At 42.9% G+C, this 24192-nt stretch overlaps 1 protein-coding gene across 1 annotated transcript in view; it reads left to right on the top strand.

The window, feature by feature from the left end:
- The window catches only part of LOC124547364 (pyrimidodiazepine synthase-like), a 52411-nt gene extending 36308 nt beyond the window's left edge, over window positions 1-16103 (top strand). Inside the window, exons 4-5 of the mRNA XM_047125101.1 lie at window positions 9809-9921; window positions 15878-16103. Coding sequence (XP_046981057.1) covers window positions 9809-9921; window positions 15878-16000 — 236 coding nt within the window. The 3' untranslated portion in view covers window positions 16001-16103. The remainder of the gene's footprint in view (window positions 1-9808; window positions 9922-15877) is intronic.
- The last annotated feature ends 8089 nt before the right edge of the window (window positions 16104-24192 follow it).

The raw sequence follows: 24192 nt of genomic DNA, 5'->3' as shown, positions 1-24192 counted from the left end.
TTCATGTGGCGACCAGTTTCGACGCAAAGCGCTGGTTTCTTTCCCATTGCAAATAAAACGATTTTTAAAGCTGAGTTTCACATTCCGATTCGACAGACTGGACCCAAATTAGGCTATTTCGATGTATGTTTTAGCGATATGGATAAACAGTGATGGTAAAACACCAAGAACAACCAGTACTGCAACAGCGACAGCACTGCGCGTGTCCACACCGGCTGTTACTGCCACGCACCATTGCTGTTTAGTCGCTGCTGGCGTACTGGTTGTTCTTCTTGCTGTACTGTCCTTGTTAATGGATTTCGATAAAGCGAATATCGCATTAGACTAATCTGTGACAGCCATATAGCTCGGGTATGTAAAGTTCGGCTTTAAAAATCAGCTTGTTTGTAATGAAAAACAAAGCGATACTTTCCATTAACAATGGGCGTCACATGAACGATGTTATAAGCAGTGTTTGTTTTTCGCTGACCGCAGTTATGAACTGCATGAATGAAACTGCAAATACCAGCAGAAACTTCACCGATAATGACACTGACGACTGTTAAGAGGGACACCTGGTACATATAAGCGCCTTTCAAGAATTATCCATTTCCAAGGCCATATACACTACTGGCCATTAAAATTGCTACACCACGAAGATGACATCCTACAGACGCGAAATTTAACCGTCGGGAAGAACATGCTGTGATATGCAAATGATCAGCTTTTCAGAGCATACACACAAGGTTGGCGCTGGTGGTGACACCTACAACGTGCTGACATGAGGAAAGTTTCCAACCGATTTCTCATACACAAACAGCAATTGATCGGCGTTGCCTGATGAAACGCCGTTGTGATACCTCGTGTAAGGGGGAGAAATGCGTACCATCACGTTTCCGACTTTGATAAAGGTCGAATTGTAGCCTATCGCGATTGCGGTTTATCATATCGCGACATTGGTGCCGGGTTCCCGGGTTCGATTCCCGGTGGGGTCAGGGATTTTCTCTGCCTCGTGAAGGCTGGGTGTTGTGTGATGTCCTTAGGTTAGTTAGGTTTAAGTAGTTCTAAGTTCTAGGGGACTGATGACCATAGATGTTAAGTCCCACAGTGCTCAGAGCCATTTTTTGACATTGGTGCTAGCTTTGGGCGACATCCAATGACTGTTAGCAGAATATGGAATCGGTGGGTTCAGGAGGGTAATACGGAATGCTATACTGGATCCCAACGGCCTCGTATCACTAACAGTCGAGATGACAGGCATCTTATCCGCATGGCTGTAACGGATCGTGCAGCCACGTCTCGATCCCTGAGTCAACAGATGGGGGCGTTTGCAAGACAACAACCATCTACACGAACAGTTCGACGACGTTTGCAGCAGCATGGACTATCAGCTCGGAGACCATAGCTGCGGTTACCCTTGACGCTGCATCACAGAGAGGAGCGCTTGCGATGGTGTACTCAACGATGAATTTGGGTGCACGAATGGCGAAAGGTCATTTTTTCAGATGAATCCAGGTTCTGTTTACAGTATCATGATGGTCGCATCCGTGTTTGGCGACATCGCGGTGAACGCACATTGGAAGCATGTATTCGTCATCGCCATACCGGCGTATCACCCGGCGTGATGGTATGGGGTGTCATTGGTTACACGTCTCGGTCCCCTCTTGTTCGCACTGACGGCACTCTGAACAGTGGACGTTACATTTCAGATGTGTTACGACACGTGGCTCTACCCTTTATTCGATCCCTGCGAAACCCTACATTTCAGCAGGATAATTCACGACCGCATGTTGCAGGTCCTGTACGGGCCTTTCTGGATACAGAAAATGTTCTACTGCTGCGCTGGTCAGCACATTCTCCAGATCTATCACCAATTGAAAACGTCTGATCAATGGTGGCCGAGCAACTGGCTCGTCACAATACGCCAGTCACTACTCTCGATGAACTGTGGTATCGTGTTGAAGCTGCATGGGCAGCTGTACCTGACACGCCACCCAAGCTCAGTTTGACTCAATGCCCAGGCGTATCAATGCCGTTATTACGGCCAGAGGTGGTTGTTCTGGGTACTGATTTCTCAGGATCTATGCACCGGAATTGGGTGAAAATGTAATCACATGTCAGTTCTAGTATAATATATTTGTCCTGTGAATACCCGTTTATCATCTGCATTTCTTCTTGGTGTAGCAGTTTTAATGGGCAGTAGTGTAGTCTGGAACCGGTGTGCCAATCAGGCATAATCGTCGTGAGCATTGAGATCATCCCTCAGTCGCACTGGTTGGTATCCTCCTGCGTGAAGAAGCCCGTAACTGTCTGCTGTACGTTCTCTTTCGACAGGAGACGTCGATTGCTCAAGGCCTTTTTTGAGTGACCGAAGGCATGGTAATCGCATGGGGAGAGATCAGGATTACAGGGTGGGTGCTCGAGAGTCTCTCACTGGTTGTTGTCCTTAACGGATGAGGCTGGCCTCCCAGATCGACAGGCGTCTTGTGTCGAATCGCGGCAACCACGGAATTTTTCTGCACCATTCTACAACTATGGTTTTCGACAGATATGCCGGCCCATACACATTCTTCATTCTGCAGCTGACGTCTGCCACTGTTTGTTCTTCAGCGTCCAAGAAAAGAATAACAGCACGTTGGTGCTGTTCGGACGCCTTTTGGTAATAACGTCGCCATAGTTCATATTTCCACATTTGCCGCACCCAATCCAGGAAGACACGAGTACCACACTAATCCTCTACTGTGTCCGTAGTTATCTACCCGCGTCAGAGTCGCGCTACGTTGCATGTACCGAGCAGCAACGCCCTCAAACGGAAACTTTTTGATTGCCCCTTATAGATCCAGATCATGTTTCTATCAGTTACACAAACATGGGACAGTATAAAACAATTAAAAATCTGTTGCAGCAGGATATCGTTGCGACATAAAATTTTGGTTTGTAGATTCATTCAACTTTCTGGCGTGCTCTGCAGAAAAATGTCTCGCGTACACTGACGGAAAAAAATCGCCACACCAAAAAATAATTCATGCAGCATAATGAAACTTCGGGAATACATTTGTCTACGTAACATATTTAAGTCATTAACATTTGCAAGATCACAGGTAAATGTAAGCGCGAGATAAGCCAATGCAAATGTGAAATGCTGGTACATTAATAACTGGTGTTACCGCCATAATATTGAGTGCAAGCATCCAAACGTGAATGCGTTGTGATGTAGAGGTGCGGGATGTCAGTTCGTGGGATGGAATCCATGCCTGTTGTATTTGATCGGTGGATATAGGGACGGTTAATGCTGTTCGTGGTTGACGCTGGAGTTGTCATTCCATGATGTCCCACACTCGACGGGAGACAGATCTGGTGATCGAGCAGGCCAAGAAAACATGTCGACTCTCTGTAGAGCATGTTGGGTTACAACTACAATGTGTAGGAAAACATCCCCTTGAATGCTGTTAATGAATGGCAGCAGAACAGGTCAAACCATCTGACTGACGTACAGACTTGCAGTCAGGGTGCGTGGCATCACGACAAGAGTGCTCCTGCTGTCACACGAAATTGCAGAATAGACCATAACGCAAGGTATATGTCCTTTGTGCCTAACAGTTAGGTTGATTGCACTGCATCATCAGCTGGCCTCCCTGTAACCAGCACAGTGCCATCCCTCGCAGAACGAGCATTCGTCAGGAAACACAACAGACTTCCACCCTGCTCTCCAACGACCTCTTGCTGACGCCACTGAAGTCGCAAATGGCGGTAATTTGGTGTCAGTGGAATGCAAACTACAGGGCGTCTGGCTCGGAGCTGTTCCTGAAGTAACCCATTTGTAACGGTTGATTGTGTCACTGTGGTGCCAAATGCCGCTCATATTGCTGCTGCAGATACAGTACAATGCGCCAGAGCCATACCGATGGTCTTCGCTCTTGGCAGAGCAACGTGGCCGTCCGGAGTTCGGTCTTCTTGCAACAGCAAATTCTCGCGACTGCCGCTGCCTGCAATCTTATACAGTGGCTGCATTCCTGCCAAGTCTTTCTGCAGTATTGCGGAAGAAACATCCAGCTTCTTGTATCCCTCTTATACGATCTCGTCCAAATTCAGTGAGGTGTTGATAATGGCGACTTTTCCCCTTGAGTAACATCAACTCACTATGTCCAGCCTCAAAGGTAACTAACGTTCTCGACTGTTGCGGCGTGTATTTGAAACAAAACTGACTGGCATTCTCATAATGGCGCTACTAGTGCGACTCTCATGAGCTTGGCACGAAACTGAAGTAGATATTATCTTTAAGATTAGAAACACGCCATCCAACTTTCGTTTATGTCGCACCACTCCTTCTTGGTGTTGCGATTTTTTTGCGTCAGTGTATTTAAAACCTGGTGATGTGCAAAATGACAGCGAGCATTTTAACGTAATTGATGAAAAAGATATTTTCCATATGAGTGTGTAACTGACGAATCCGTCTTGTTGGAAGAACAGTTGGCACCAATTGAAGTTTTCAAAAGCTAGCGGAGCAGTGAAACAACAATCAAAGAGATGAAATACCAAAGAGAGTGCAAAGTTTGGAGTTAGTTTTAATGCAAGGGATCAGGAGATTACTCCAATTTACATTTGGTGTCTGATGTCTTGCTTTTCGCGTACATACGTGAAAATCTCTGTGCACTCTTTCTTGAAACAAACGAACTAGATCAAGTCCATTTTCTGACTTCATTTGGTTTATAAGGAACGATAGAACATAGCTATCAGTCGTAATACCATTTTTTTATTCTTGTATATCAGACTGCAGCTATAAATGGCCAACTTCAGTGCATCTGGATGAATTATAATCCAACAAACTCCCAGCAGTAGAAGTCACCGTATGACTTTACTGGTGTACAGGCAGAAGGAAACTCTTTGACGATTTTTTCTGCAATTTTATACAATTTTTATATTTTTTCTGTAAAACTGTACCCTTTCTAAATTCCAAATCTTGTGGAAAAGGTAATTAAATAAAAATAAAGTGACATGGTAGTTACCTTTCCTTAAAGCAATAACGAAAGCATGTCAACATAAACTGGATAATAATATATTAAAAAGAACATCAGAAAACTGAAGCGAATATAAAACAGGATTTATCTCTCTAAAAGCTTTTATTTCACTTAGATCCTGAAGATAGTAGAAATAAAATGATCTGCAAACAATCAAGTACGTCAATAAAACCTTTATGACAGTGGACACTGTTCACAATACTAAGTAATATCGTTGTTTTAGATCTTCAATTTGCTCTCATTTAGATCACAATAGCAGGCATTCCATGTGAACTTGATGCATACTTTGAGAACTGTGTTGGAACTCTCATTACCAGTGCAAGCTGTTTCACTAGCTAAAAGTACTATTGTTTTATAAAACTGCAATGGCTGAAGCTATTCCCAAGTTGGGCAATGTCTTTCGTTAATGCTTCTGATCAGTGTTTGAGGTGTCAATTGAGCCAGCGGTTTTCCTCTTTTACACAGAATTTCGTACTTCATAATATCATTACTGTCAAACACATCATCTTCTACATGGACGGAGAGAAGGAGACTTCATTACATCGGCAGCCTCTGATTTCCAATCATTTAACTCACAAGGCGTATAGAGATGAAAAACAGCTTCATCATTAGATAACATCTTTACACATTCTTCAGGAAATAGGAGTTTTTTCACATTGATCACGGCAAGAAGCCTGCGAATACGGAAAATAGTGGGAAAGATTAGACAATATAATGAATTATTTTGCCTACTGTATGATCACTTTGCTATGAAATCTAACGATACAAGGTCACAGAAAAAAAACTTTTACAACATGCTCAATTACAATATTTGTAATATTACATGTATCTGTTGGGTGTGTGTGGAGTGTAGAGTAATGTTAGTGTTTTGTGGTGATGGTGGTGATGTTAGTAGCAACAGGGCGAAACTTGGTGCCGTCACGTAGCCTGCTCCTTGCAAATAGCAAGCTCGTAAATAGGCGTGCTTAACATCCCCATCCGAAGGACAGATCACCATCAACAGTGTCACATGCCCTCACTTCATGAGACTCTGCAGAGAGATTTCGTATTTAAACCAGTAGATCGGCTCAAAGGCTAGTGATCAGGAACATTACACTGTAACTTCTCCTCCCCTCGCTAGCCTAATACCGGTAGTGAAAATTTTTTCAATCATCGGGAGTCGAATCCATTTACTCCAGTCGAGCACCACTGCACAAGCGTGCATTAGTGGTCTATGCGCTCTCCCCATTTTATCGATCAGTGTGTTTACACTTACTAGACCTCTAACTGCCGCTAGGTTCCAGTAACTCATAATGGCAAATGTTTTGCTGGCCTGTTGTTGCTTTCGTATTCATGTGCTATCTTGCTTTACATCCAAACATGGGCGTTCACTAGCTACTGGTGAATTCCTTATGGCCTTGTGGCGCTGCGCAACGCTTTGAGATTACTATACACCTGTCAGACACTGATATGGATTGGTTACGCAAGACCTAACGTAATACCCAGCGTCAGATAATCACCGCGACTTCATCCGTGACTATCACTTGTCCATTCACCACAGTTGTTGGGGCAGCACATGTTCAGTTTTTCCTCGTGTTCCAGTATTAGGATGTTTTCATGGGTGAAAACATGCGTTTGGTGATGTTCACTGCTACGGAAGAAATATAAAGTCTCACGGATGTGTAATTACGAAGCAGTGCTAAAAAGTAATCCCTCTGAATCTTTTACCCTGTTCTCAATATAGATTGAGGTATTACAGGTCATGCATATTACTCATTCGACTTTCCCGCTTCGCTGACGCAAGCTGCAATCCTCTGCCGCTAGAGGGGGCCAAATTGTTGCGTGTAACGTGGTGGTGTGTAACGTAAATACATACACTACTGCTACACCACGAAGACGACGTGCTACAGACGCGAAATTTAACCGAGAGGAAGAAGATGCTGTGATATGCAAATGATTAGCTTTTCAGAGCATTCACACAAGGTTGGCGCCGGTGGCGACACCTACAATGTGCTGACATGAGGAAAGTTTCCAACTGATTTCTCATACATAAACTGCAGTTGACCGGCGTTGTCTTGTGAAACGTTGTTATGATGCCTCGTGTAAGTAGGAGAAATGCGTACCATCACGTTTCCGACTTTGATAAAGGTCGAATTGTAGCCTATCGTGATTGAGGTTTATCGTATCGCGACATTGGTGCTCGCGTTGGTCGAGATCCAATGACTGTTAGCAGAATATGGAATCGGTGGGTTCAGGAGGGTAATACGGAAAGCCGTGCTGGATCCCAACGGCCTCGTATCACTAGCAGTCGAGATGACAGGCATCTTATCCGCATGGCTGTAACGGATCGTGCAGCCACGTCTGGATCCCTGAGTCTACAGATGGGGACGTTAGCAAGACAACAGCCATCTGCACGAACAGTTCGACGACGTTTGCAGTAGCGTTGACTATCAGCTAGGAGACCATGGCTGCGGTTACCCTTGACACTGCATCACAGGCAGGAGCGCTTGCGATGGTGTACTCAACGACGAACTTGGGTGCACGAATGGCGAAAGGTCATTTTTTCAGATGAATCCAGGTTCTGTTTACAGCATCATGATGGTCGCATCCGTGTTTGGCGACATCGCGGTGAACGCACATTGGAAGCGTGTATTCGTCATCGCCATACCGGCGTATCACCCGGCGAGATGGTATGGGGTGCCATTGGTTACAGTCTCGGTCCCCTCTTGTTCCCTTTGACGGCACTTTGAACAGTGGACGTTACATTTCAGATGTGTTACGACCCCTGGCTCTACCCATTATTCGATCCCTGCGAAACCCTACATTTCAGCAGGATAATTCACGACCGCTTGTTGCAGGTCCTGTACGGGCCTTTCTGGATTTAGAAAATGTTCTACTGCTACCCTGACCAGCACATTTTCCAGATCTCTCACTAACTGAAAACGTCTGGTCAGTGGTGGCCGAGCAACTGGCTCGTCACAATACGCCAGTGGTATCGTGTTGAAGCTGCATTGGCAGCTGTACCTGTACACGCCATCCAAGCTCAGTTTGACTCAATGCCCAGGCGTATCAATGCCGTTATTACGGCCAGAGGTAGTTCTTCTGGGTACTGATTTCTCAGGATCTATGCACCCAAATTGGGTGAAAATGTAATCACATGCCAGTTCTAGTATAATATATTTGTCCAATGAATACCCGTTTATCATCTTCATTTCTTCTTGGTGTAGCATTTGTAATGGCCAGTAATGTATGTCAGTGTGTCAGAAACAGCGTGCTGTAATTAAGTTTCAGGAATTCAAAGAGATCGTCCACACATGGGGCATGGCATGGCAATGCCAGACGACACACGAGTGCTGTGACATCTTCAACAATCTGACACTTTGGCTTCACCTATCATCGATCAACCCCCATACAGTCGCGAATTGGTCCCATTTGATTTTCGTCTGTTTCCAAAACGCAAAAAACACTTTCGAGTACTTCGTCTTGAAATCGATGAATCAGAGGGAGGTTAAGGCTCCGTCAGAAAAGTAAAACTTTCTACAGTGTCGGAATCAACAAACTGATCTCTCGCTTTGAGAAATGTGTTCGTCTCCGGGTGACTATGTTGAGAAATAAATAACCAGACATCAGGAAAAAAGATGAAGAATATTGATAAAGCTTGCTATATTTACAAAGCTTTAAGATCTTTCACACAAAAAGTTCAGAGGCATTGCTTTTTAGCATGCCTTTGTATTTCAATGCAAAACTGACCGGAAAGTGGTTAAAACGTGTGAATCATGGAATGTCTCCAAGACTAAATCGTTTCAGACGGAAAATAAATCAACACGAAGTTGAATTAACCTGCATTAATTTAATACCATGTATTGCATAATGCGTTGCATAATTGTGGTCGGCATGTCGGTGGTCTAGTGGTTAAGCTGTCTATGGATTTTGGGACCCGGGGTTAATTCCCGGCCGCGTCACAGGCTGTGTTCAATCGGAGTCTGGGTGTTTCTTCTCTAACCATTTCACCTCATCTTCATCAGAAAGATGCATAGTCGCCAAAATGGCCTCAAATATAGGACATTGGACGACAAAATAACGCCAGACGGGATCTCTTTGTCAATAACGTAATACGATCACTTCATTTTTAAAAAAATATATAATCGTCCCTTTCGTCTATGTCTGTATAATCTTAATGCTGTAAGATATTAAACTTGATGTTCAATTTAAATCAGCAAATGTCCCTTTAATGGAATAAATTCTCATAATTCGCATTTATGATTTCTTGCCTGATGGATTTGCTTCCGGTTTTGTTCGGAAACTTACTGGTCTATCATCACTTGCAAGTCGCATAAATTACAGAAGTAAGAAAAGCTCGAGACGAAGACACGAGAAACATGTTCGATACTGATCACGTACCGTTCTCTCGAAATATTCAGTCTTACTTATCAAATGGATAAGTAGGCAGTGCCCTGCATCATGTATATTAAGTAGGGAACTTCGCATATGCTATACTGACAGTCTAAAACAACTAGCCTATTTGATCGGGAAATGTCATCTTGATGGTGCACATCGCCTTGGTCGAAGATAAATCACTTCTTGCGTCACTGCTCACAGGAAACTGAGGCGTACCTAATGAATGGACATTGTTTTAGGTTATAAGAGGTAAACCAGTTTATTCTGGAGTTTAATTTAGATTTAGCATTTCACAAATTATGTTTAATTTACGCTCACTTTATTCGTCTGAGATATTACTGAGAAATGAAATTGTCCTGGTCACTGTGACGTACGTACCCTTTGCCTGAGACGTGGTGTGTCCTCACGCTGCTGCATGTGTGTGTGTGTTGCAGGTGCGAGGCCCGGCATGCTGGACTACATGATCTGGCCGTGGGCGGAGCGCATTGAGGGGCTGCGTACGATGCACCCAGACGTCAAGCTGCCGCTGCGGGACTTCCCCAGACTCGTGAGTCTATTCTGATCGTCTCGTTCATCAATCATTGTCGTAAAGACCATGGGAGGACTATTCCTGTTACTATGCCTTGCATAATATCCGTAAAAAAACCCGAGACAGAGATATGTGCGACCCTTAATTTCGGTAGAGAGTTGGAACGTGAAATCCACGTTGTAGATAAATAATTTTCGATTTTTCAATGCCCTACAACACGGTAACTGATCTTTCTGCTGTTAATGAATCTGAACTGATGGCGGTGCATACTATTTTCTGTTTCTAATATTTTGTAAGGCAAACCAAATCATACGTTAAGTTTCCCATTTAAATAAATACTGCTGTATTTTCAAAATCTTTCGACACTGCTTACATTATCTGCTAGTCTTGACACTGTTCTGCCAAGTGCATTCAATCCGTCATCGAAAACCTGATACAAGAGGGTAACATCCAATCACTCTAGGCGTCGAGTATAATGACTTTTCTGGAGACTAGAAATCTACTCTCTAGGAATCAGCATGGGTTTCGAAAAAGACGGTCATGTGAAACCCAGCTCGCGCTATTCGTCCACGAGACTCAGAGGGCCATAGACACGGGTTCACAGGTAGATGCCGTGTTTCTTGACTTCCGCAAGGCGTTCGATACAGTTCCCCACAGTCGTTTAATGAACAAAGTAAGAGCATATGGACTATCAGACCAATTGTGTGATTGGATTGAGGAGTTCCTAGATAACAGGACACAGCATGTCATTCTCAATGGAGAGAAGTCTTCCGAAGTAAGAGTGATTTCAGGTGTGCCGCAGGGGAGTGTCATAGGACCGTTGCTATTCACAATATACATAAATTACCTTGTGGATGACATCGGAAGTTCACTGAGGCTTTTTGCGGATGATGCTGTGGTGTATCGAGAGGTTGTAACAATGGAAAATTGTACCGAAATGCAGGAGGATCTGCAGCGAATTGACGCATGGTGCAGGGAATGGCAATTGAATCTCAATGTAGACAAGTGTAATGTGCTTGCGAATACGCAGAAAGATAGATCCTTTATCATTTAGCTACAAAATAGCAGGTCAGCAACTGGAAGCAGTTAATACCATAAATTATCTGGGAGTACGCATTAGGAGTGATTTAAAATGGAATGATCATATAATGTTGATCGTCGGTAAAGCAGATGCCAGACTGAGATTCATTGGAAGAATCCTAAGAAAATGCAATCCGAAAACAAAGGAAGTAGGTTACAGTACGCTTGTTCGCCCACTGCTTGAATACTGCTCAGCAGTGTGGGATCTGTACCAGATAGGGTTGATAGAAGAGAGAGAGAAGATCCAACGGAGAGCAGCGCGCTTCGTTACAGGATCATTTAGTAATCGCGAAAGCGTTACGGAGATGATAGATAAACTCCAGTGGAAGACTCTGCAGGAGAGACGCTCAGTAGCTCGGTACGGGCTTTTGTCAAAGTTTCGAGAACATACCTTCACCGAAGAGTCAAGCAGCATATTGCTCCCTCCTACGTATATCTCGCGAAGAGACCATGAGGATAAAAACAGAGAGATTAGAGCCCACACAGAGGCATACCGACAATCCTTCTTTCCACGAACAATACGAGACTGGAATAGAAGGGAGAACCGATAGAGGTACTCAAGGTACCCTCCGCCACACACCGTCAGGTGGCTTGCGGAGTATGGATGTAGATGTAGATGTAGATGTATGAATGCAGATTGCTTCAGCACCCCTAGCTGCTAAAATCATTTTAATTCCTTCATTACATGTATCGGTAACGAATAACATGTAACTCGTTAGTTGATATACAGATGTTCTTACCAATATCGTTTTATACAACCCATAATTCTATACCTGGCCTTCAAAAACCAAGTGCGAGAATTCCATATTTTTTCTCCTGCTATGTGCAAATTATTAGTCCTACAGAAAAATAATCAGACCGTTTTTGTAGGAAATTTGATGTAGCTTAATTCTGTACTGGGATACATTATTGTTAGAGACCATAGTTTTCCAGTTGTTCTAGAAAAACGTACAGAGATGAACAAACACCCCCCCACCCCCCATTCAGCCCCCACTGGTCTAGATATTTAGTATGTTGTTCGTGGCACTCACTTCTACCACTGCACAAAAACTTGCGACTGTACGAATTATTTCCCAAATTCGACCTTTTTTGGTCTTCGTTACGACACTTAGTCGAGCATTTACAAATCGCAAAACTGACGTTTGTGTAGGTTTTGCCTAACAATACTGTTAGAAAACCTGACTGGTCAACGATGAGTGTGGGTGTGGAGGTGGCTTTGAAGTTCAATTTTGTACGCTTTTCCTGAACAGCTCGAAAACCGTGCCCTCCAGAGAAACGCATGCCAGTAAAAAATTTAACTACATTAAATTTCCTGCAAAAAGATCCTGTTCCTTTTTTTCTGTGAGCTAATAGTTTGTGCGTAACGAGCGAGACAATAGGAAAATCTCGCACATGGTTTCTGAAGACCAGGCATAATATTGCAGGTTGCATCAGTAGGGGAAGCTGAATCACCTTCTATACAGAATGGGAAAGCACTAAAGAATGCTGTGTGTATTCCTGAGAGCATGCTCATGGCTTATTTGCTGGTGTAGACATACGATGTGAGTTGTATTTTGTGACGCAGTTGTTACTTTTACTTACCCAATCCACCAACTACCTCTTCTCTTCGTGGTCCTTGCTCCACTATCTGGGATATATACGACCGCTTCTGTCACATTTTAGCTAAACGAAACGCCATTCTAATAATTTATAGGCAGTTTAGCGAATTATTAATATCGATAAAGTAGTGAATGAATACATCCTGTAAGGTTAATAATGTTGACTAACACCAAAGAATTATATTTCAAATCGAATAAATGCTCAGTGACATTTCTCAAATATCAATAGATGGTGATCACACATCACTTCGGATTCAATGATTATTTATACAAATAATCTATAATACATTCAACAGTACAATGTAAACGCGAAAACCTAGTGTACGAGAGTTCATTTCTCAAAGCAATAATTATAAAACTGATTAGCAAACTTTCTAAGTCCGGCAGGACTGTTCCTTCAGGAAAAGATTTGATATATTTTTCATCTCTGTGCAAGTAATGACAGTCACAAATTGCAGTAAAACTTCACTGCTACCTCGATTCTCAGAAGCGCAAAATTTAAGTTAATGCAAGTGTCCCAAAATTTATCACTAAAACTGCCATCGGAGTATGCAAAAATTTATTCATTGCGTGGCAATGCTCTAACATTTCTATCTTTAATATGAATAATTTGGTCGATCTGGACATGTGTCATGTCATACATCTACATCTACGTGATTACTCACCTATTCACAATAAAGTGCCTGGCAGAGGGTTCAATGAACCACCTTCATGCTGTCTCTCTAACTTTCCGCTCTCGAACGGCACGCGGGAAAAACGGGCACTTAAATTTTTCTGTGCGAGCCCTGATTTCTCATATTTTATCGTGATGATCATTTTTTCCTGTGTAGGTGGGTGCCAATAGAATATTTTCGCAATCGGAGGAGGAAACTGGTAATTGAAATTTGATGAGAAGATCCCGTTGCAACGAAAAACGCCTTTTTTTAAATGACTGCCACCCCAATTCACGTATCATGTTTGTGACAATATCTCCCCTACTTCGCGATAATACAAAACGAACTTCCCTTCTTTGTACTTTTTCGATGTCATCCGTCGGTCCCACCTGATGCGGATCCCACACCGCACAGCAATACTCCAGAATAGGGCGGACAAGTGTAGTATAAGCAGTCTCTTTGGAGACCTGTTGCACCTTCTAAGTGTTCTGCCAACGAATCGCAGTCTTTGTTTTACTCTACCCACAATATTATCTATGTGATCGTTCCAATTTAGGTTATTTGTAATTGTAATCCCTAAGTATTCAGTTGAATTTACAGCCCTCAGATTTGTGTGACTTATCGCGTAATCGAAATTTTGCTGATTTCTTTCAGGACTCATGTGAATAACTTCACACTTTTCTTTATTCGGGGTCAATTTCCACTAGATTAGATTAGATTAATACTTGTTCCATAGATCTTGAATACGACACTTCGTAATGATGTGGAACTTTTCGCACCATACAGATATCTTATCTAAATCATTTCGCAAGTCGTAGAACTAAACTATATAGACGATACAAAAAAAATTGTTATATCCCAAAGAACTGACGATTACTCTCTCAATATTTAAGTTGATTAATTTGATACTTAAGAGGAAATCATGATTTCATAATTATCTCCAAAGAAGTTACTTCTGCATTTTCAAAATCGTTGTGAAACAGACACATTACTGAAGTTGATAATATGAACTTATTTCCTTATACGATTAAGTCTGACATGTATCCACCTAAATTATTAATATCTTAGGAAATAAAGCAGCAAACTACTGAAGAGTCCAGGAAGGGAGGCCTCTTGTCGGTATCAGGTGCGTCATAGCAGTGTGCAACGTGTACACGATAGCTCCAAGGACCGAACATTGTAGCACTCCAGGTTAGATAAGACGTCCTGTGGACAGTCCGGCCTCGGCTCCCTCACGGAAGATCCTGTCGTCGTGATAGGAGCTGATAAGCTAGACTTCAACAGGAGGTCGTCAGACCACACTGTGAAACGCTCAGGAAACGACCAGGAGCACCGCCCGAAGTACTCGGGTCTCCTCTAACCGCATGAGTTGACTTTCGATTTAATGCTCCTTCCAACACCTGAACTGATCCTCTGATAGGGCAACCTTGTTGCTCGTCCCAGATCTTCAATCAAAGTCATATCGTGAAGGATCAGGTGAAAGTTATCTGCTGTTTCTTTTTGATCGCATGAAAGAGCTCAGAAATCTACATCTAAAATCCACCTGATGGTCTCTGGCGAAGGGTACTTCTGGCACCACTAAGTGATTTCCTCTTCCCTGTAACCCTCGCGAACGGCGGGTGGGAAGATTGGTTCAAATGGCTCTGAGCACTATGGGACTTAACATGTGTGGTCATCAGTCCCCTAGAACTTAGAACTACTTAAACCTAACTAACCTAAGGACATCACACACATCCGTGCCCGAGGCAGGATTCGAACCTGCGACCGTAGCGGACACGCGGTTCCAGACTGAAGCGCCTAGAACCGCACGGCCACAGCGGCCGGCGGGTGGGAAGAATCATTGCTGGTAAGCGTCTGTATTAGCTCCAATTTCTCGAATTATCTCGTCGTGGTCATTTCGCGAGATGTATTTGAGGGAAAGTAATATGTTGTCCAACTCTTCCCGGAAACTACCCTCTCGAAATTTCAGTGGTAAATCTCTCCGTGATGCACAACGCCTCTCCTGTAACGTCTGCTACTGGAGTTCGTTGAGCATCTCTCTGACGTTCTCCGGCCGACCAAACGATCCCGTGGCGAAACGCTGCGCTCTACGCTGGATCTCTAGCTCTTCTATCAGAAGAACTTGAAGAACACATTGGAGGACCAGTGTAATAATAGTCATGAAGCAGTGCAAGCAGAGGTGAGGTTGTTGCTTCGTCAAGAAAGTCAAACATTCTAGAGGGAGGGTATTAACAAACTGGTCTCTCGTTGGGAGAAATGTGCTCGTCACCAGGGTAACTGTTGAGAAATAAATATGTGGACATGAAGAATATAGATGCAGAATGTTAATAAAGTTTGTTTTATTTAAAAAGCTTTACGAGTTTTCAAAAAGATCGAAGACATTTCTTTCCAACATGTCCTCGCATATATTAGTTAATAAATATTGTTTGAATAAAATTAATGAAAATAAAGCTTCGTTTAATTAAGCGATGGTTTGGTAAGATTTAATACACTCAACGTAAAACATTTAGAGAAATTTGCTATTACATAGACAAAATTCTCATCGCGGCACGAATTAAAGAAACTACTGTCGTATCACAAACTTCTGTTTACTTTGATGTTAGCGCTGTATACGAAAAATTTATAATTACGTTTCCTTTCCAGTTGGCGTGGGGAGCAGCCATGAAGCAGGATCCCGCAGTGAAAGCTTCACTCATGAGTGGAGAAGCGCACGCCAGTTTCATCAAGAAGATCATGGACGGCAGCCTTGACTACGATAAGCTATAGCAGACACAGCGTCCCGTTTGCTACCACATCACTTTTTTACAGCATCGCAACTATATCATCTTGGCAGATGGCCTGCAGCTTTTCGACATTTGGCGTTGATTTCACTGACTGACATAAACATAAAAACTGTTAAATAGAGTTTCCTTACTCAAAATATGAGAACATACACATGTAAATGAAATAAACTTACATGATGTTTCATTGTTTTAAGGTGTCTTTATGTTTTGTTTTGTTACGTCGTTCCTTATTTCTTGAGTGTGATTAAGGAGACCGAGGACAGATCTTTGTTACTACGTCCTGAAGCTCAATTATGTTTTACTGCAGCGTATTAATGAGCTATTGCTATGATTAATTCAGGACAAACGCTGAGGAAAAATGGAAGTGTAAAAGCACTGGCAGTTCTACCACATATTTCTAGCAAAAAGCAAGAGACGTATTTCGTGTATCGTTGGTAAACGTCACATGTAGGATAAATGTAGGATGTATCGTGAAAACAGCACCTATATTATTCGTACTGCTGCTGCTTATGAGCAGACCCACTTAACTATCGCAGACCAACACCGAAAACTAGGCAATACATTTGCGAACTATTTTTCAATGACACAGTTGAAGTTTTGAGCTTCCCTTCTTTCTTGTTCCTACACTAACGTAAGAAAATAAACGACGAGTACAAGTAAGTTTTTCACTAAATCTGAGAAGCTCTTACCACTCAACAAAATGTTTTGCAGCAGAAGGCTGTTACAGAGTTGTTATTTAGTGAGTGGACTGTTGACCAACCCACTCTGATGCTGAATAATCTCCACCCGTGCATCATTCGTCTGAAAGTGCTAGGAGATGTTGCACAGCGTTGTCTCGTATTATGGTTCCGTTCTGACTAGTTCCTAGACTTGGCTGCGCCATCTGGTGACAATGAGTGGAATGTGAAATATTTTAGCGGCCCAAGAAGAGTATAGCAAAAACACAGCAGATTTGAGACACGTGGTATATACCATTTTGAGTTATGTAGTATGTGAGATAGTGACGTAAATGGTTAAAACTAGTTGAAAAATTACAAAACTTCGGCAGCTTTTGGTGGTACACATGAAAATGTCCACTCTTAGACAAAAAAAACAGTATGTCACGAAGAAATTATTCTAATGGGACGGAAATCGGTGGATGTGATGTACACGTACAGAAAAACAAATGATTACTGTGTCAGAACAGCTGCATGATTTTTTCAAGAGCAAGAGCTTCACAAGCTGAGTAAGTCGGTAACGCATTGGTACACCTCCGACCCTTATGCAAGCAGCTTGCCACTGATTGGCATAGTTGCTGAATGTCCTCCTGAAGAATATTCTGCCACATTCCGTCCAATTGGCGAGTCAGATCGTCAAAATTCCGAGATGGGTGGAGGGCCCTACCCATAATGTTCCAAACGTTATGATTTGGGGAGAGATCAGAAGACCTTGGTTATCAAGATAATGTTTGGCAAGTGCGAAAAGCAGTAGAAACTCTTGCCAGCTACGCATTGACGTTATCTTGCTAACGTAAGTGCAGGATGGCTAACTACGAAGGGCAACAAACCGGGGCGTGTTATATCGTCGACTTGCCGCTGCGATGAAAGGGTGTCGCGGATGACAACCAAAGAAGACTTGCTATGAAAAGAAGTGACACCCCAGAGCATCACTCCTTGTTTTCGGGCATGTAGCGGGTGATAGTCATTTTGGTATCAAACCTTTGTCCAGGGCATCTCCAGAAACGTCTTCGTTGGTCAGCGGACTTAATTCGAAGCGGGACTAAACTCTGAAGACAATTCTACTCCATTCAACGAGATCCCACGCCGAAGACGTGTCTTGAGAAGCCATGAAAAGCAGTGGGATACCAACCTGACTGTCACCCGCCATATGGACCGATATCCCGGAATGATAGTCTGGGGTGCTATTTCTTGTCATAGCAGGATCCCTTTGATTGTCATCCACGACACCCCTACAGACGTCGAAGATATTCTACCTTCCGTTTTGTTGCCCTTCATAGCAAGGCATCCTGCGCTTACAATGCAACAAGATAATGCCAGCCCGCACAAGACAAGAGTTTCTACTGCTTGTCTTCTAGCTTGTCAAACCCTACCTTGGCTAGCAGGGTCTTCGTATATGTCCCCAACTGAGAACGATAGGAGCAATATGGACAGGGTCCTCCAACCAGCTCGGGTTTTGACGATCTCACGCGCCAGTTGCACACAATTTGACGCGATATCCCTCAGGAGTACATCCAACAACTCTGTCGGTCAGATGTGGACCAACGCGTTATTGACTTACTCACTTTGTAAAGCTCCTACTCTTGGATAAATCATCCAGTTTTTCTGCAACTGTAATTATTTGTTTCTCTGTGTATGTATATCACATCCAGCGATTTCTGTCCTGTTCGGGTAATTCCTTCATGGTGAGCCTTTCTGTTATCTTGGAGTGTATTTTATCGAAGTCGTGGAGCACAGCCTAATGAACACAACGTCCCTAACCTTCCTCTGATAAGAAATCCTGATTAATATTTTAAACTTGAATGTCATAACGTTCGAAGAGCAAGATAATATTCTTTGAGGTGTGTACCCTTAGGAAACTTAATACGACTGTTAAGGTCATCAGACTGCATAAGTACAGGTAAATTCAGGTATAAATGGAGACTGTTCGCTGATAATCCTGCATATTACGCAAAAGTATCGTGAGTGGTTCAATGTAATGATGCAGTTGGTGGACTAAGTGACAGATGCCTTTAAATATGGATAAATGCCTAATAATACGAGAAAGAAAGAGGGTGCAACAGTATTCACCTACAAAATTGTTGTTAAACTTCTAGAGTCTGCTATATTGTCTAGACAGTACAGGTGTGATGCGAAATGGTAGGAACCCATAAAATCTCTAGTAGGAAAGGTGAATCTGCTGCTTAAGGAAGCTATTGGGCATCTGTTATGGGAAGAGTGTCCGAGGTGTTGTTCAGTCACTTGATCAGAAAGGATTTTCTTCCTCCGCACACTATGACTCGTTCCATAACGTATACGGGGTTATGTTTTAAGCGTATCTAATGAATGTAGATGACTGTAAGGGCTGTGTGTATAATGTAGTATCATTTTGCATGATGATGAAAAAAGGGAGAGGTTAACAACTACCACCTGCGGCACACCAGTAGATCAGCAAATTAAATATTAAGTTTTTCTGTGCTTTTCCGTTGTTTAAGTCTTAAATTCCTTAGTGTTTTTTTTTTTTTAAAGGTATAATATTGCGATTTTGTAAGTGTAAACTGTAGATTCGCACAGTCTGTAGCACAGTTATTTCTATTGAATGGCCATCGACGCACCTCAGTATGGCTTCAGCCTACGTTGGTGACGCATCAGAAAGGTATCTAGTTAAATACACTCCTGGAAATGGAAAAAAGAACACATTGACACCGGTGTGTCAGACACACCATACTTGCTCCGGACACTGCGAGAGGGCTGTACAAGCAATGATCACACGCACGGCACAGCGGACACACCAGGAACCGCGGTGTTGGCCGTCGAATGGCGCTAGCTGCGCAGCATTTGTGCACCGCCGCCGTCAGTGTCAGCCAGTTTGCCGTGGAATACGGAGCTCCATCGCAGTCTTTAACACTGGTAGCATGCCGCGACAGCGTGGACGTGAACCGTATGTGCAGTTGACGGACTTTGAACAAGGGCGTATAGTGGGCATGCGGGAGGCCGGGTGGACGTACCGCCGAATTGCTCAACACGTGGGGCGTGAGGTCTCCACAGTACATCGATGTTGTCGCCAGTGGTCGGCGGAAGGTGCACGTGCCCGTCGACCAGGGACCGGACCGCAGCGACGCACGGATGCACGCCAAGACCGTAGGATCCTACGCAGTGCCGCAGGGGACCGCACCGCCACTTCCCAGCAAATTAGGGACACTGTTGCTCCTGGGGTATCGGCGAGGACCATTCGCAACCGTCTCCATGAAGCTGGGCTACGGTCCCGCACACCGTTAGGCCGTCTTCCGCTCACGCCCCAACATCGTGCAGCCCGCCTCCAGTGGTGTCGCGACAGGCGTGAATGGAGGGACGAATGGAGACGTGTCGTCTTCAGCGATGAGAGTCGCTTCTGCCTTGGTGCCAATGATGGTCGTATGCGTGTTTGGCGCCATGCAGGTGAGAGCCACAATCAGGACTGCATATGACCGAGGCACACAGGGCCAACACCCGGTATCATGGTGTGGGGAGCGATCCCCTACACTGGCCGTACACCACTGGTGATCGTCGAGGGGACACTGAATAGTGCACGGTACATCCAAACCGTCATCGAACCCATCGTTCTACCGTTCCTAGACCGGCAGGGGAACTTGCTGTTCCAACAGGACAATGCACGTCCGCATGTATCCCGTGCCACCCAACGTGCTCTAGAAGGTGTAAGTCAACTACCCTGGCCAGCAAGATCTCCGGATCCGTCCCCCATTGAGCATGTTTGGGACTGGATGAAGCGTCGTCTCACGCGGTCTGCACGTCCAGCACGAACGCTGGTCCAACTGAGGCGCCAGGTGGAAATGGCATGGCAAGCCGTTCCACAGGACTACATCCAGCATCTCTACGATCGTCTCCATGGGAGAATAGCAGCCTGCATTGCTGCGAAAGGTGGATATACACTGTACTAGTGCCGACATTGTGCATGCTCTGTTGCCTGTGTCTATGTGCCTGTGGTTCTGTCAGTGTGATCATGTGATGTATCTGACCCCAGGAATGTGTCAATAAAGTTTCCCCTTCCTGGGACAATGAATTCACGGTGTTCTTATTTCAATTTCCAGGAGTGTATTTATCTTTCCTTGCACTTTTGTAATTAATTCTTGTTAGTAGTACTAGGACGGATGACTATGTGTGCTTGCTGTGTGCGGAAGCTGGCTGCAGTTCACGAACAGGTGAAGACGTTTTTGGCCACGCTCAACGGTGTACAGGCTGTTGCCTCAGAGTGTAGCGGTTGCGGAGGATCTGGCGCGTTGCATGTGGCACCTCGAGTATCGCTTATTTCGCCAACCGGCTCTGGTGTCAAGACACCTCCCAGTGCACGCGACTCGGGGGATCCGCCTTCACCACAGGATAAGTGGCGGGTTGTTATGCGGTCGCGACGCTTGAGGTGGAGATTGAATATGGAGGCTTGCCGTCTGGCCTAGCCCAGTCGCCCTGTGGTTGGATGGGTGGTCGCTTCTTTAGCAGGGTATGAGCATCCACACAGGGAGAGGAGTCGCAACCAAAGGCCCTGTCGATAGTCTGACAGTCTTGGTTGCAGATTTCTTGACATACGGTATAGGGTGGAGAAGTGTAGGACTCCGTTTCAGGGGTCAGAGGTGCCCTACACAAAGAAAGCGGTCACTTGGGTAGCAGAGTGCTTATGGAGTGCACATGCAGGTCCACAGGCTAGCCGGATATCTGCTGTCTTTTGATGACACTCGGCAATCGATACGCAAAGAGCGTAATCAGACCCGCATTCAGAGTAAAGACACTTCGACTGTCAAAACTGTAATAGTAAATCGACGAAGTATTCGACATCAAAGTTCCTGAATTCACTGCCCTCCAGCAATGTTATAAAAAACGTTTTGTTCCAGCTCAATAATTTTTTAAAGAAGTTAGAAATGGTTGCATTATATCAGAGAAACCTGGAGGGTATTTTTCTCGATATTTCTTTCTTGTTTCTCATTTTGCGCTCCTGGTTTTTTCTTGTGCTGGTGGTGTGTCATTTTTTTACTGCTGCTGTCCCATTTGTTCTGTTTGTTGATTGTTGAGCTGCCAGACGAGAGGTACCAGGTGAGAGAGAGCTGCCAGTATAGCTACAAGATGTTCTTGAAGGATGCATAACAGCAAATGATTTGGCCGAACCATTATCTAAAGCACTAGATTTGAGCACAGGGGCTAGCATAAACTGTCTACAAATCGTATATATAGTAGATATTTGAGTTATATATTTCATTCAAATTAAGATGTTTTCATCGATTTATTCCAGATGCAAATACACTATTGCCTTTACCTTGTTGAGTTTTTTTTTTTTAGAAGAGACGAACTGTTAGCAAAAGATAACATGAATTGAACACTCCAGATTAAAAAGGAATGTTTTGCTTGGAAAACGAAGTATATTACTACACGTGTTTTCAATTGCTGTGCAAACAGTACAGACGTGCTAATCAAATGAGGCGGAGGTAAGTAGCCAGAGCGAAGCGGAGGGCATGGTTTGACATCAATGTCAGTCATGCCCACTTCCTGAATATGTCACTCGAGTCAGTTCACTCACGCATGTGGGATATATATACTGCTACTACCACCTGCCAGCTTCCAAATGGATCGATTTTTGTTTATTTCTCAGCCAAATATTAAACTATTTTAAAAATTCAGGAAGCTTCCATAATTTACACACTTCCTTGCTTAAAAATTTTTAGTTGTAGGTCTAAGTTCCATATTTATTGTGGAGAAACATCATTTCATTCATTCTTAAGATAAAGTGCACACAGTTTACATGATCAAATAATGACAAATCAGACAGCTGTTTAATTTTTTGATTTGTCTGAAATGTAATGAATATAAAGTAAGGCATATCTGATTCTACTGAGTTCCAGAAATTCGTAATATCTAATTCAAAATTCTTCTTACCACTCAATGCAGCGACTTCCGTAGTTTGTAGTTCATAAAAAGGTATTGGAGTTTTGGGATTTTTCATTATATTTTCTTGTTGCTCTTGTCCATAATTTGGCTCAAACTTAACAACATATCCCATAGATTCTACAACAATTCTACATTCATAAGGAAAAGAATCTCTTATTTCAATTCCAGCATCGTTGAAAACAGACCAGCTAAGAACAGCATCTCTAGCACTAGAAGACCATGCTAAAATTACAGACCCCCTTATAATTTCTGAAAAATCGACCAAGATTTCCAAATGGATAAAGCACCTCTTTCTTCTTGTTCTTTATTTTTCCATTATAAGTATATGATCTTCTATGGTTATTTTATCAGCAAGAGATGAAGTCCAATACAACAAAACTGACAATAAAATAAAAGAGTGTTCAGTTCTAGAGGAAATATTATTTCCTTTCTTTATGGTTATAGAATGAAATAGCTTTGCCACATACTTACCTATTATTTTTTATTGGATGTTGGGTAATCTGATCCCTCTGCTTCAACTATCCATTTGATATGTGAATGTCAATTTCACTATCCTTGTTAGGAACATTTAGGTTGTATTTACTTTTGTCATTCAGAGGGAATAAGTATAGCTTGTAAGTTTCTATCTTATTCATTTAATAAGGCAACAATTTTATTAAGTCATTTTTAGAGCAATAGTTACACAAGCACCACTTAAGTCAATTAAATGGTCATTCCATCAGTTACAGTCATTTATAAACTGTGAATTTTATTGTGAACTGCAATAGATGCAGGATAATGCAGTTCATAAATTAGCAGTCCACACCATTCATTATTAGGTTTGAATGAAGCAATAATGTTACTTTCTAAACGAAAATGATCTGTATGCTTTACAGACATTTCATTAGCTAGATTAAAATTTATTTTGATTAGTTTGAATGAAATAATTTTAGGAACATCATTAGCAACAGTCTTTTCATTAACAAGAACAGTTTGGGCACTAAATCCAAATGGACTTTCAGTACTGTAATTTATATCCATACACAATTTAACATGACTTTCAATAATAACTCTATTTAAAATTTCATATTCCCTAATGTGAATATATTTGGCTTTTTTGAATGATTAAATGTCTCTAAGATTTTGAAAGTGTATTGACCAACAGGAATTATTATTGTCTCTCCAGTACAGTACAGTTTATTATTTTTTGATATAGTTATTTGGAGTTAGAAATTTTTGTGACAACTACTTGGTCCAACATTGTTGTAGTTTTCTTGTATACGAACTGACAGTCCCTTTCTGAGAACAGATGACTTCCCAGGCAAATGAAATAAGTAACTCATTTACTACAAACAAAAAAATTATTAGTTAAAGGAAAACTGGTTGGAAACCAATAATAAGAAAACCAGTGGAGATGTCGAAAAATAAGCATGATAAGCTCTAGCCTACGTCTATTCAATGTGCAATAACAGGGCCAAGCAGAGGTGGAAAACTACACTAATGATCGACAATTGTATTCTGGCTTCAGGATGGCTGAATTGGAATAAAACCAACTATCTGTATGTTTACT

Source organism: Schistocerca americana, chromosome 1, assembly GCF_021461395.2.
Source record: "Schistocerca americana isolate TAMUIC-IGC-003095 chromosome 1, iqSchAmer2.1, whole genome shotgun sequence".
Lineage (NCBI taxonomy): Eukaryota > Metazoa > Arthropoda > Insecta > Orthoptera > Acrididae > Schistocerca > Schistocerca americana.
This window is presented reverse-complemented; position numbering and strand designations above follow the sequence as displayed.